Here is a 14,719-nt window from a genome sequence, read left to right on the forward strand (position 1 = left end):
ATTTTATCCAAAATTAAAGAATAATTACCACTAATCTTTCACATATTCTTCCAAAAAGATAGGTGAGGAGTGAACAGTCCCTGACTCTACTGTATAAGCCAAGTATTCTCAGATAACAAAATTAGATAAAAACAAAATTAGAGACCTTTATGGAAAAGGAGAAAAAAAAATCCCACGTGATCACTTAACAGATGCAGCAAAAAACATTTGACAAAGTTAACACCCTTTCATGATGAAAATACTCAACAAATTAAAAATAGAAGGGCATTCCTTAACCAGATAAAGGTCATCTATGAAAAGTGCACACCATCCTATCTAATGGTCAAAGACTGTATGCTTCCCCCCCATCAGAAGAGACGAGAGCGTCTGCCCTCACCACCTCTACTCAGCACTGCACCCTAGCGCAACCACACCAGAAAAAAGCTATCGAAATTGGAAGGGAAGAAGTAAAACTGTCTTTTGCAAAGGACATAACAATAAAATACAAAGAGAATCTTCAGCAATTCAGTAAAAACCTATCAAAATTAAGAAATGATTTCAACACACTTGCAGGATACCATTCACTCCTTGTTAGTGGGAATATGAAATGGTGCTGCTCAAGAAGTTAACAGAGTTCTCTCTATGACCCACAATTCTGTTCCCAGGTGTGCACTCAAGAGAATTCACGTAAAAATTTACATGTGAATGAATGTTCACAACATTATTTATAACAACCAAGAATTAGAAACAACCTAAATGTCCATCATCTGACGAATGGCTAAATAAATGTTTATCTATACAATGTAATATTCAGCCATTAAAAAAAATAATGAAGAAAAATGAAGTAAGGGGGCACCTGGGTGGCTCCCTGGTCAAGCATTCGATGATTTCTGCTCACGCCATGATCTCAGGGTCATGAGATCAACCCCTGAGTCAGGCTCTGTGCTGGGTGTGGTGCCTGCTTAAGATCCTCTCTCCCTCTCCCTCTGACCCTCCCCAACACCAACTCATGGCTTACTCACACTCTCTCTCTTCCCCAAAATAAAAAGAACTAATACATACTAAAAACTTATGCTAAATTTAAAAAGCTCATCATAAAAGACCATATATTGTAGGATTCCATTTATATGAAACATCCAGAACAGAGAAATCCTAGAGATACAATGTAGAGTAGTGGCTGCCAGGACCTGGACACAGGAGAGTAGGGTGTGACGCCTGTGAACCTGGAGTTTCTTTTATTGGTGATGGAAATGTTCTAAAATTAGTAGTGAGGAGTATACAGCTTTTCAAAATTCTGAAGACTATTAATCAGCACATTTAACACAGGTGATTGTTATGTATGTTCATGATACATCATCACAGTAAATATCCAAACGTTTTCATGCCCTCCAAAAAGAGACTCCCTACCTTTTAATTATCATCCCTTCTCCCTCCACCCTAAACCACCAGTAATCACCAACCTACCTACCACCCGCCCCTGCAGCGGTCCCTAAATGGGGACCTATTCTAGACATTGCATTCACTCCTTCTGGACTTGCCATATGGAAGGAATCATAGAGGGTATGGTCTTTTGTGGTGGCTTCTTTCACTTTACATATTTCAAGGTTCATCTATGTATGAACGATTCCTTTTTATGGCCGAATAATACTCCAGGACGTGGCTATACCGTATTTTATTTACTCAAGTGATGAGCATTTGGATTATTTCCACTCTTCAGCTATTCTGAACAATGCTGCCATGAGCATTTGTGTCCAAGTTTTATGCAGACATATTTTTGTTTCTCTTGGGTACACAGCTAGGAGCAGGTTATCCCAATTAAGTTTAATTGAGAAACTTCCAAGCTGTGTTCCAAGGGGGCTGCACCATTCTGCATTCCCACCCGCAGTGCAAGAGGGTTCAATTTCCCACCATCCTCACCAATACTTGTTATCTGACTTTTTGATGCTAGCAGTGCGCATGAGTGTGAAGTGGTAATTTTTCCATTTTATAAAAAAGGAGGGGGAAGACTCCCACACAGCTTAAAACTCTGATCTCTTGCCAGGTGTTTTTCACGATTCCCATTTAGAGCCGGTGACTGTTTTGGTGGTGAGCCTGAGCTACGATGTGGAGGCGGGGCTAGGGAGCAGAGGGCTGCTGGATCCCGGAACATGCCAGGGCCACAGGCCAGAGGCAGGGCAAGGCAGGGCCAAGTCCCACCCTGGCTTATCCAAAGGGGCAGATGATGCCCTGTGACAGGAAAAGGGAGGAAGGCACAGAAAGCTCCACTGCAGGAAGGTTGATTAACGGTTTGATGGACAAGGCCCAGCTCCCGGTGAACAGTGGATTGCACAATCATTTTGTCCTAGGGAACGGGAGCTAGATGCAATTTTACATTCTGCACAGAGGTCCCAACAGACTGATCAGTACAGAAAGTTCATTTTGGAGGGCTGTACCTCACTGGGTGTTCTTAAGGCTTCTTGCTGGACTGGATTAGCACACAGGAGGGCAAGCCTATGTATAGAAATGGTGGTGGACGGAGGTGTAAAGAGGGGGCAGCTGTACTCAGACTTCAGCAGGCGCATCGACTAACGCTCTGCCCCAGAAGCAGGATGGAGAAGGGGACTGCAGGGGTCCCCACCCTGCTGGGAAGCTCCTGGTGAGGATCATCACACCCAAGGCACACCCCATACCGACTGGGCAGGGGACAAAAGTCAGGTGGACTCACGCCTGCACAGGAGTTCTGATCCCACCTGCTTAGTGGGGATCACCTTCTGATTTCACCCTCACTCCTGCTTAGAAACCAGGAACCACTTGGAATTCATCTCATTCTCTGACCACGTCTCATCGATCAAGAGGCAGTGCATTTCGGTTGGAGTGTGGTGTGTGTGCGCGTGCACAGAGTCTCCAGCCGGTCGGCATCTTCTGTGTTCTTTGCAACCAAACCTGGGATTCCCATCACCCCTGGTCACAAAGATGGAAAGACCCATGCTCCAACGGTCAGAAGGGAAAAAGAGCGTAAAGCTACGAGTGCAGATTTCAGTGGTTTGGAGAAACAGCAAGAGTGCAAGTCAACAACAAGGAATTATTTTTACTACAGTAACTGTTCTCCTGAGACTTGTTCTTCCTGTGTTTAACACCTTTCATTCTTGGGGCTGGAAAGAAACACACATTAAAACCCCAGCCTCATACACTGAGTAAATTCACAGCTCAACCTGGGCTCTAGAGCCGTCTTGAGACAACACAACTTTCTTCCAGTAACTGATTATTCTGATTTGTAACTGAACCAACACAGGCTCCCTTCTGATTAAATGCACAGACTCCACGAACCACATAATGAGGCGTCTCTACAGTAAATACTATGTGTGGTTTCAGTGGGAAATAAATCGCATCCAGGAGCTGACTGGTAACCAGGAATTGGGGTTTACTCTGATCACAGCAGTCACTCCCATAATGAGAGGTTCTTCCTGGCCTCACTGCCCTTCATGAAAAAAAAAAAATCACGAAGACAATCTTACCACACACAAAACTCTCCGGCGACACGGAGAAGATGCTCTGGCCCTTCAGCGACTCTGGGTGCGCGCAGGTGGCCGTCACGAAGGCCTGCAGCGTCCTGCTCAGTAACCACGGCGGCAGCCACTTCAGCTGGCAGTCACACAGGAAGCTGTCACTGCTAATACGGCTGAAAGCAAAACAAAAGGGACATCTGAGGTGGGACCTCAGGAAAGGGATATTCCCTCAGTCCCCTCTGACGACCGTCTGTTGTTAACACCAGCAATCCAGAAAGGGAGATTTTTCTCCCAAGTTCCTCTCCAGTGACCTAGGGCAGGACATACCATCTACTTGAGGATTTTCATGATGTGCATCTCTGGCTCGGACGTTAGAGAGGGAACCCAAGACCTGGCCTTTCTACCAAGCTCCCAGGTGACGCGGACACCACGGCCTTAATGCCCCATGGCGTACCCCACCCCCGGAGTTCACACATCTTCAATGCCAGGCACTCCCTGCTCTAATCTGCCCTGGGGGGGTGGGGGGCACCAGCTCGCCTCGTGCAGCCACTGCCCATCTGACGGGGTGAGGAGCTGTCCCCTCTCTACTCCCCGCCCCCCCACTCCTGATCGGCTACTGGGGCTTCCAAACCCCATCTGAAACTGTGACCTAAATTCTGAAACAAGTTCCGAGGAGGGCTCTTTTTCTATATTGCTGTTGGGTTTTTATTTGGCAAAGATGAAGGTTTCCTTACTTCCAAAACGTAAGCCTCGCCGGCGGTTGCCTGCCTGCGTGTTTACCTCTACGCCACGGCGATTCAGGAGGCAGAAGTCGGCCCGCCCCCTGAACAGTGCTTGCTGGTTAATTGCCACTGCCCAGGGAGCATGAGAATGCACAACTTTGGTTTCGTGAGGCTCCAACCAAAACAGAGAATATTTTCTTTTTCATTTCTCAGCAACTGAGGATAAGCTTTTTAAACAGAAATCGGAATCGCCATCTCAGCGGACATTCCTTCCCGAGGAGTCACAAGAAGACAAGTCAACCGAAGAGTCTAGCTGCCTGTTCTTGGAGGGCTCCAGGCCGGAGCCGGAGCGGAGGAAACCCGGGCGCCCCTGTAAGGAGCAGCCGCCTGCACGGCCACAGAAGGGGTGCACGCCTGTCCCGAGCAGGTCCACAGCATCACATGAACCTCCTCTCCTCCCCCCTCCCCCCACGGTCCTCACGTGTCAACAGGCCACCAAATGCCCGGCTTTCTGTCTTCCTCTATCCATCCGCGCTTTCTCACGAGCAGAGAACTGTCAAATTAGTAAGCGACAAGGGGGAGTGCAGTGCAAGCCCGGGAACCGCTGCAAGCCCAAGTCAGGGACACCTCCTCTTCCGGCCCCTTCCTCCCGGCTCCCAGGTGAGCCATCTGATACTAAAATACTTTTGGAAGGTGCTTTTTCAAAGACTGAAATAATTGACCTCAGAGCCACTCTAACTGGGATGTTTGGCCACATCTGACCTTTACATCAGCATCAGCTTTTTCTTCTTAACAAGTTCTACATTTGTCCTTGCTGGGCAGGTAGCCCTGCGCTCGGAGGTGTCGCCCGAGGGCTGTTCCACAGTGGAGTGGTGCGGAGTGGTGCGGGGCCGGGAGGGCTCCCACAGCCAGCCCTGGGGTAGCTGCAGGCCTGGCTCCCCAAACGGGCGCCTGCCACAGGGGGGCTGGGGGGGGAGACCCCACGTCCACGCCACCCAGAGAACGGCTCTCCCGCTGTCAGCAGCACCGTCACAGGCTCCCCGTCACACAGCCACGGGGCACAACTGCCCCCTTCTGTGTCACCAGCAGGAAGGCCTGAGTCAAGTCTCGAGGAAGCCACTGGGCTGTGGCTGTGAGAGCTGAGGCACTTGCGTGGGGGACAGGGACCTATTTCACTTGAGCCCCAGGAACACAGCAAGGAAAGCAAACCTGGCATCTATCATTGATCAGAAACGCGTGTGGGAAGAGTTACAGCCCACGCTGCGTAGTGCCGGCCTGGCTTGCTTCAGGTTTCCTACCTTCTCCACAGGGAAGCCTGCCTCACACAGAGGAGACGAGGCCTCAGAAGAGAGTGGGTAGTCGGGGCGCAGAGAAAACTTTCCTAAAGAGCAAGGCAGGACCCACAAACAGGGGCTTCTGGGTGGCTCAGTTGTTAATTCAGGTGTCTGACTTTTGACTTCAGCTCAGTCATGATCTCAGGGTCACGAGACAGAGCCTGGTGTCGGGCTCTGTGCTGAGTGTGGATCCTGCTTGAGATTCTCTCTCTTTCCTCTGCCCTTCCCCCCAGCTCTCATTAGCATGCGTGCTGGTTCTCTCTCTCTCTTGAAAAAAGAAAAAGGACTAACAAGACAGATGAAGAACAAGTCCAGCCACACAGTAAGGACCCCCAGACCTCCCCCCCACCACACACACACACTCAGAGAGAGACAGAGACACAGGCAGAGGGAGAAGCAGGCTCCATGCAGGGAGCCCGATGTGGGACTCGATCCAGGTCTCCAGGATCACGCCCTGGGCTGAAGGCAGGCGCTAAACCGCTGACCCACCCAGGGATCCCCCCCACACTGCTCTAAAGACAAAGGTGAGGTTGGAAGACGGGACTGGGAACTGCCCGCAACCCCAAGGCTTTGCAGATTTCCACTACTCTTCCTTCTTGTCTGCTGCCAACAGGCACAGCTTTCCTCAACTCCCGCCTCCAGCCGTCCCATCACTCTGCTGGCTTACGGTGCATTTTCAGGATTCCAGCTCAAAGTGTGTTTCTAATCATCGCTTGTGGAAATTTACCCAGAGAATGACTAAGTGCACAGTACAACCTGCCTTGATCAGATGGCGGAAGAAAATGACCAAGTGGAATTAACCGTTTCTCCCATCAGAGGACTGGGCCCAGGGCCAGCCACAGCAGGGCACATGCAGCGAGCAGCGGGAAACCCAGGCAGGGGCCGAGGCTGATCCTCCAGAACCACACTGGAGCATATTTTTGGGGGGGGGGGTAGTCCTAAGCACCTGGAAGGGGCCAGTTCTTCCCAACTAGAAAAGTATCTCAGGAAACCTCAATTTTCAGGGAGGCCAGAAGGAAAATCTCCGTGTCCTTCCCTTTTTCTCTCAGAATACCCTCTTCCCATTTAATCAGATTACTTCCAATGTTATATTTGAAAAATTGCAAAGAAAAGTTGAAAGAAGTACACGTGAACACTCACCACCTAAGATCCTGAACCTTCTGAGAAAGAGCAGCTACTCAACAGCTACATAAATGCCATAAAGCAGGTGCCTAAAGGCGTCCCGTCCCCTCACTTATCTGGAGGAATGTCACCCAGGGCCTGCTTTCATCTTAAAGTATGGGAACTCCGCCTTCCTGCTTCCCCGTTTCTCCCTGGGGCCCACCAGGAGTGGCTCAGGAATGAGGATGAGGTCAGGACACAAAGACAGCCATCCTCTGGCATCCACCCTTCTGTCAACTCTTCTAAGAGCCAAAAGCCCAATCTTTCGGAAACTAATACTACAGCTAGACTTTGTTGGTTGCAGAATCAGATTAACGTATAGGAAGAAGAAAGGAAGCACGGGTGTTGCCACCTGAATACCCAGACGAGCTCCTTGGCCAGAGCCCAGGGCACAGGCAAGCTCTTCCAACCCTCGTTAACCCAAGAGCCCGTGGTGAACGTCTACGGCGGCAGCACCACCACCTACGGCAGCTACCTGTAACCGTCCCCCACATTCTCTCTGCCGCGCTCATCGGCCAGCACACTCATTCTAGAAGCCCTTCTCGATGCAGCTGCTGCATTTTGCGCAAATCTAAATGAGGGAAATTGGCCCTCGACGTCGTTACAGGGATGAGTGTACGTTTTCCAGAAGAGGATCCGTTTCACGTCACCTAGAGCCATGGTCGTCAACCTACGGCCTGCAGGCCCGGTTCTCGTGAATAAGAATTTACTGGCACACGGCCACGTCCACCCGCTCGTGTGTTGCTTACGGCGACTCTCTGCGACAACAGTGCGGTTGCCACGACCGGAGCCCTGGGGCCCACAGAGCTGGAAATACTATGTGACCCTGTAGGAAAGGCTGTGCTGACCCTAACCCAGAACAGGCCTCCATGGGGCGCTTTTTCTCAGGACAACCACCCACGAATACAGACGGCCCCACTGGGCATCTGAACGGAGGCATCACGGAATAAAGGCAACTCTAGCTCTGAGTTCTCCGCTCAGGCTGGCCGGGGCCATGGAGTCCCAGGTGCTTACGGCTCCTGGACATCCTCCGTCTTCACAAAGGCATCGGACTGCACGGGTCTGATCGCTTTCTCTCCAAGGTTCCTGCAGAAGAACAGGCTTTACTCACGCAGACAAAGCCTGGGCACCCTCCAGGTCAGCCATGCGTGGCGCTGAGGGGCTCGGGAACGCTCAGGGTAGTCCCGGTTGCACCTGTGAGCCAGAGATCCGAGCCAGACCCCACGTCCCAAGCCCACCCTACGTGGCTGGGACAAGCACGTAGGACAACCTCGGAGGCACGCCAGCCTGGGGGCAGCGTCGAGGCTGGCTTGAGACCCGCTCTGCAAGTCGGCAGGCAAGACCTTTCCGAGCAGGATTCGGGTGGAAGCGGACTCCCACACAAAACAGACGAAGAATCAGGTGCTAGGGGCATCTGCCCTCGATGGTGACAGCATCTGCCATCCGCGAGCTGGCTCCATCCTCCTCCTCCCGGGCGCCCGCAGGCAGCCACAGCAGGAGAAACCCTCCTGGCCAAGCCCCCCTGTGCCTCGGCCGGTGAAGCTGCTGCAGCAGGGCGGTCAGCCTGGGCCGGGCCAGGTCGCCTGCCCCGAGCGAGGTGAGCAGCCTGGGGTCTGTGGAGGAGCCAGGGCCATGGTGGGGCAGGGCAGGAGCGGGGAGGAGGAGGCATTTATCCAAACGGCAGCCACGTTAATTAGGAGCTCACCGCCCGGCCGTATGTTCTGGAACTGTCCCTGGCATGGGCAAAATAAAGGCCAAAGTTGAAGCCGACGTATAATGAGAAGGAAGCAGCTGCCGTTTCCAAATAGGCTGTTCCTCAGTTCACCAAGATGTGATTAAATCGCTAGCGGACGTCCCCGGCAGCCGCATTTGGCAGGCCTGTGGGTCCGGGAAGGCCTGGCGAGGTCCTCACAGGTGCCCCAGGCCGTCCAGCCCCGAGAAGGCTCTCTTAGCCACGGACCTGATCTTGTTCCCAAACATCCAGAGACAGGGAAAGCCCAAAAAACGAAAACGGAGGGGGGCAGACAAGGGAGGAATGGGAGAAGGAGAACACACAATTAGGGCACTGCCATCTGATAGGAGCGTCCTGTGAGGGGCAGGTGGGAATCCGACCTGCACTCGGATTACGGGTCTGAAGTGTGCAGGCCTTCCCCGGTTCTGAAATAAAACACTTTTATCGTTATTCGAATTTAGCAGCGGCGACAGGTCGCAAGTGCACACGCCGCCGCACCTGCAAAGGCTCCTTGCGGTGTTCGGTGGAAACCCCCTCAACCAGCCTGGGCTGCCTCTGTGGACCACCCACGGGCTGCATGGGAAAGAGGGGACTGACTGCCGTTCCAGGGGACAGCAGCGGAGTCGTGGAAGGGAATGCAAAGGCAGGGTGACCCACCACCCATGCTGAAAACTGGGGATTAAGGGTTCCCAAAGGAGGCACAAAGAGGGCAGGAAAATGCTCTTTGCACCTGAGACGCGCCCTGGTAGCCAAGATGTGGCCACAGTGAGCTGTGCCTCTGCCTGTGGGCAGGCCCCTAGGGGGTGCAGGGCGGGCCTGCAAGAGCCTTTCGGTGGCAGGAGCCCAGATGCGTTGCTGCTGCTGTTGAGCGCAGATTTCAAATGATGCCCGAGGCTCGTTAAATCCCAGACAGGTAGTCAAAGGTCAGCCTCCAAGGTTATCAGATACCTGTACCCCCGGACTGCCCACCCGTGAGAAGGGGCCCCTACTTCCAGGCAGTTCCAACCACAACCTCCACAGGAACTACCCAGAGTTTTCCCAGAAACCAAAACCTGGCCCCTTGCAACACACACGGAGCCAGAGCCAGGAATGCTGTTTCTGCTGCTGGGCTACGTGGTCCGAAGGAAAGCCTGTTTGGGGGGTGAGGGGCACCCTCCTCACCGGCAGACACTCTGGTGATAGCCCAGCGGGCGTTGCCTCCACCTCCTGCAGGCGCACCCCAACGCCATGCCGACAGATTCGCGGGCTCTCCAACCTGACGCCCAGTGCCATCATCTAAGGGCTCCCAGGAACGGGGCCGCTGCGGAGCCCGAGTCCCAGCTCCGGGAGGGGTGGCAGGCGGCCCTCGAGGAGCCCCGGTGCCGTCTGGGAGCCCACCGACCACCGGAGATCTCCGCCGAGCCCAGGGCTACCTTCCAGGGCGGCGGGCGGAGCTGCCACACGGGCCCTGAGCTGCGGCCGACTGCTCGGGGCTCCTGGGGTCCCCCGGGCCAGTCGGGGGGACCCTGGGACGACGGGGCTGCGTGTGGACAGGCCCGGCCAGCGCCACAAGCCACAGGAGGCACGTCCCCCGCCCTGCTCTCAGGGGCACTTGCACGGGGGTGGCCGGGTCCCCCCAGTTCACTAGAGAAGGCTCCTCCCCTCAGGGCCTCAACCAGCGGCTCTGAGCTCAGCCTTGCGTCTCCACCTCTGGGAGGCCGGCCCGAAGGCCGGGACCCCTCTGACTTCTCTTGTTCTCGGACACGGCCTGTGAGAACGTGAAAACGACCTCCTCCTAAGAGTTTCCGCGCGCTCTCTCCAGCTGAGGCTTTTATTCTAACACAAATGACCCGAGCAGCGAGCGAGCGAGAATCCGGTGGCCACGCTGACGGACGTTCCCGAACCACGAAGCTAGCCCAGCACCAAACCCAAGCATCTGCGAGAGCCTGCCGACTTCTCCCTTCCTCGGATCCCCCGGGCCGGTCACTGTGCTCCAGGTCCTAGTAAAACCTATTAACTGTTTAGGGAAATCTCCTGTAAACCAGATCCAGGAAAAAGCTGTGCTTTATTTCCTCCGTGACATCTAGGCCACGTTGACCTCTTTTACAGTGACGGCAGACCTGTTATTTCTAATGGTAACAATAGCAATAAAACAAATTCTCAGTTATGTGGGGGTTAATCGTCCTGCTGGTGGATGAAAATACCCCGATTCCGTTCTCCAGGCGGACATCTGGGGTCGCGGCTCAAGCAGGCAGGCTGGGCCGGCTCCAGCCAAGAGTGGGGCTGCGGGGAGAAAGGAAGGCCGGGTCCACGGGCTGGGGGAGGCTCGTTCCGTCCTCACGACTGTGGGCGGCTGAACCTTGCCTGCACCTGATCTGGGGCTCCCAGAGAGAGGCCCCACAAGTCAGCCATCCACCCTCTTCCGCATCTCTGCTCCCAAAGGCCTTTCAGGTCTTGCTAACAGCCCTACGGATGCCGGGCGGGTGCTAAGGCGGTGCTTGTACTGACCCGAGGAGCCGTGCCCTGTTGACCCCACTCCCCTACCCCTCCTCTGCCTGTGACAGTGCATAGTCCCCTGTAGGCCCTGCCATCCTCCGTGAAGACAGGAGGGCAGCACCTACCAGGCCTGCCCTGCCTCACTGGCATCAGGAGGCCTCGTGGCAAGATCCAATTCTTCGTTTCTCCCACCACTCCCCTTTGCACACTCCCTGCCCCACCCCAGGGAGTGCCATGGAGAGAGCTGGAACCATGGGGCAGCCACTCGCCTGACCCTCCCGTACACAAGCGACTGACCACTCCCCTCTGCTCCTACTTGTGCTCCAGAAGCCTCCTTCCCGCCTCCCGTACCATGACCCTGCGCAGACCCCCAGGAAGTGTTCCACCAGCATTATGAGTGGGGCCGTGGCGGCGAGGTGAGAGGTGAGCGAAATCATCACAGGTCGACTGGGCAAGCTCGCTAGAGCTGGTAACCTTCTCGCCCTGCCAGGAAGCTCAGACCGAAGAACTATCCAGTCCAGCTGTAGTCCGCAAGTGCAAACATGCAGGGCAGGGCTGCGTCCAGCACATCCGCACAGAGGAAGCCTTTTAGGCCCTGCTGCTCCCTTGTTCCTTCCTTGGAAAGGACTTGAATTTCGGCCTGACCTGCACGGCAGGAAGGAGCCCAGGTCCTTGAACAACTGAGTGAAGGCAGGAACATCTCTGGTCCCATCCTCAATCCCCAAACACCTTCCTGCACGTGCTTCAAGGGCGAGCCCGCACCTGGTCGGAGGGACCCGGCGCCGACCGCAGCCCCGCAGGGTCAGGGAATCCGTGGCGTGACGGCCCTACCTACGAGGCAGCCCTTCTCTGCTCACACTCCAGCCCCCAACGCCCCCACCACCAGGCTGCTCACACAGCGCAGCGCGGGGTCACGGCCGGAGCTTCCAGGTGGGGCTTGAGGGGGACCAAAGGGCGCAGAGTCCAGCACCGGCCCCTTCCTTCCCTCGCCCATTAAGGGTTTCCTCGGCACCTTCTCACACCCCAGGGAGTGGCTTTTCACCAGAGCTGGGCCCCAGCGTCAAGGGAAAGCGTATGCTTTTCCTTCTTTCCCCCTTTAACGCAGAAGATTCCACACACCGCCACAGCCTTGGAGCATCACAAACGCTACCCGTGCCCGTTACCAGCTGCACCCATCGCCCAGTGGTGCCAGTCTTCTCTCACCTCTGCAGCGTCCCCCCGCCCAGCCCGGCTGGCGGAACAGGAATCCAGGTCACAGGCATCATGCCATTTTGTTTCTCCATCCAAGAGGAGGAGGATTTTTTTTTCCTTTTGCGACATAACCACGAGACCATCCCATCTCAGTAAGTGCATCTGTTTGATCACATTAAGCAATTCCTGTCCCCATTTCCCCCACTGTGTGCTTCCTGCCTTTATTCTAAACCATGAACAGAACCTCCGGCCCCAAGACTCTGATGAGTGGGGCTGGGTGGGAGGAGGCTGCAGACGGCGTGTTTCACCGAGGTCCCCGGACTCTCGGGACCAGGTCAGCGTGGAAGGCGCTGCCCTCAGGGAGCCTGTGTCCAACGTGAGGCACACGGGCTAGGGCTTGAGGTAGAACTGCTGAACCTGGTCCAGCGGGTGAAGAATGACAAAACCCGGGAACACGTAGCAGTGACGGGGAGAGGCAACGCCAGGCTCCAGGCGCAGGCCGCACTCCACAGAACCAGCAGCCCCAGCATCCCTGGGGCCACCTGCCCTCACGTGCAAGAGCCTCTGGGAAGCCCTGCTGCAGGTCCCACTGGGGGGGACAGACCCCACAGAGGCCCCAGTGGCGCTACCCGCCCCCGTGCCCACTCTCCCACACCTGTCACTGAGGGCCCAGCCAGGCAGGCCCAGGGCAGTGAGGCCCTTGTAGGATGGCTGCTCGGCCTCCTCGGCCCTCGTGGCACCGCCACTGTGCCGTCCTGGCTCTTCCCAGGCTTGCTAGGTCAAGGGGCCAGGAGGCGGGGAGGAGGGGGCGCTTTTGTAGGGGAAGGAAAAGGAAGGCAGACCTTGGTCACGCTGTCGGACGCTCACACTCCGCCAGGCTCACCGTCCCCGAGCAGGCTGGGGGCGGTGCAGCGGGGACCGCCTCTGGCCATCTGCCCAGACCCTCCCTGCCGACTTGCTGGTCCGTGGTCACGGCCACTCCCGTCCCCACTGCCTGGAGGCTCCTTGGCTGTGCACGGGAAAGCAGGCGGGACGGGGAGGGCAGCGCGAGCTCTGGAGCTGGACCGGCCGGCGCTGACCCTCCCCGCCGTGTGCTCTGCGGCATCATCCTTTCACCTGCCGTTCCTCGGCCGCGACGTGGGCGCACGACAGAGCGTGCTCGGGAGGCTGTTAGATACGACACACGTACACGTGCCCTGCGGAACGAGTGACAAATTCTAGGGCCTTAACTACAGAAACCTTGACTCAACCGTGGTGCTGTCCTAGTAGCCCATGGTAACGGCTGTTCCTCTTCGACGTCACGGCGACAGCAAAAGTATGGCCCAGAGACCCCAACCCGCCAACGGTACCTGGCTTTGGAATCTCCCACGATCGCTGGCACTTGGAAGAGGGCAAGACTTCCTTGTGCAAAGCAAGACAGAAAACTTTTAGTTGTGCTCAGTGTCCGTCACAGGTTCAGCACGAGAGGAAACCCGACAGGCCTCCGAACACCAGGTCCTCGGCCGCAGGGAAGCCCGCACCCGGGCAGTGGGGACGGCGGGCCAGGGAGAGGCCGGGACGCCTCGGCGCTCTGGTTCGCACTTTTCTTCCCCGACAAAAGGTCAGTGCGAGGCGGCCCCGCTCCAGCTGGGCCCAGGACACAGGAGGCCGGGAGAGCCTCGACCGGTGCACCGCTCGCAGAAGCCACGCGGTGCCGAGACACTCACAGCTCGCTCAGACCGTCAAGCCCCGTAGAGGCGCCGCTGCCGTCCTCTGTTGTGCCCGAAACCTCGTGACGGTCCAGATCCCTGGGGGGAGACGGCAGGAAGCTTCACCATCCAGCCCGCGTTCTCCCGCTCTCTCTAACATCAAGCGGGAAAACAGACGGACGCCCAGTCTGCGTCCCGGAAGCCGCAAACCAGTGTGCTTTCCCGATGCCCAGCTGTGACGTGTGGTCAACCCGAGAGCACGTGCTGAGCTTCGAGAAGCCTGTTCCACACACCCCGTCGGCAGGCGGCGCCCAGCCTTGCCACGAAGCTGCCATGTGCCTCGAGCACGCGGCTCCCCCAGCTCTGTGGCTGCTCCCCACGTGCGGAGGGTCAGGCCCCGGGGCGGGAAAAGGGTGCGGACAGCACATGGGGAAACACCTCCCCCCCGCCTGCCCACAGCAGGCATCTGCCCACAGGCACTGAGAATGAGCCAGAAAGGCTCTTGACGGTTCCTGTCCGCCCTCACGCCAACCACAATCCCTCTCCGACACTTGACCAAGAGGCCACGAAGGCACACGCAGGAAGGAGATGGGGGAGACAGAGGCCCCGGCACAGGGTCCTCCCCGGGGCCACTCGGTGCTGGCAAGTGGGTTGGGAGGCCGGAGTCGCCCCTCCTCGCGGGGCCTGCACAGCCGCTGACTCGGAGCCAGGGACGACATCTGGGCGCCGAGTCAGACTTGTGACCCACTTGCCGGGGCTGGCGGACTTCTCAGCCCAGTCGTCCTCCAACAATGCGGATCCCAAGGCGGATGACTCAGCTTCGTCCCCCAGCTCGCAGGGCAGATCACAGCGGCGGGCGAGGCCCCCACCTGGTGACCGGGCCCCCACCCTGCCCCGCCAGAGGCTGCCCCAATGTCCCCCACGGTTCTCTGGTGCCTGCGCCTTCCTCTGC

At 56.4% G+C, this 14,719-nt stretch overlaps 1 protein-coding gene across 1 annotated transcript in view; it reads right to left on the bottom strand.

Annotated features, from left to right (window-relative positions):
• The window catches only part of LOC129512472 (leucine-rich repeats and immunoglobulin-like domains protein 1), an 89,101-nt gene that overhangs the window by 14,051 nt on the left and 60,331 nt on the right, over window positions 1-14,719 (bottom strand). The window contains 4 exon segments of the mRNA XM_055329749.1: window positions 3,474-3,637; window positions 7,696-7,767; window positions 8,594-8,667; window positions 13,788-13,866. Coding sequence (XP_055185724.1) covers window positions 3,474-3,637; window positions 7,696-7,767; window positions 8,594-8,667; window positions 13,788-13,866 — 389 coding nt within the window.

Source organism: Nyctereutes procyonoides, unplaced genomic scaffold, assembly GCF_905146905.1.
Source record: "Nyctereutes procyonoides isolate TBG_1078 unplaced genomic scaffold, NYPRO_anot_genome, whole genome shotgun sequence".
NCBI classification, from domain to species: domain Eukaryota; kingdom Metazoa; phylum Chordata; class Mammalia; order Carnivora; family Canidae; genus Nyctereutes; species Nyctereutes procyonoides.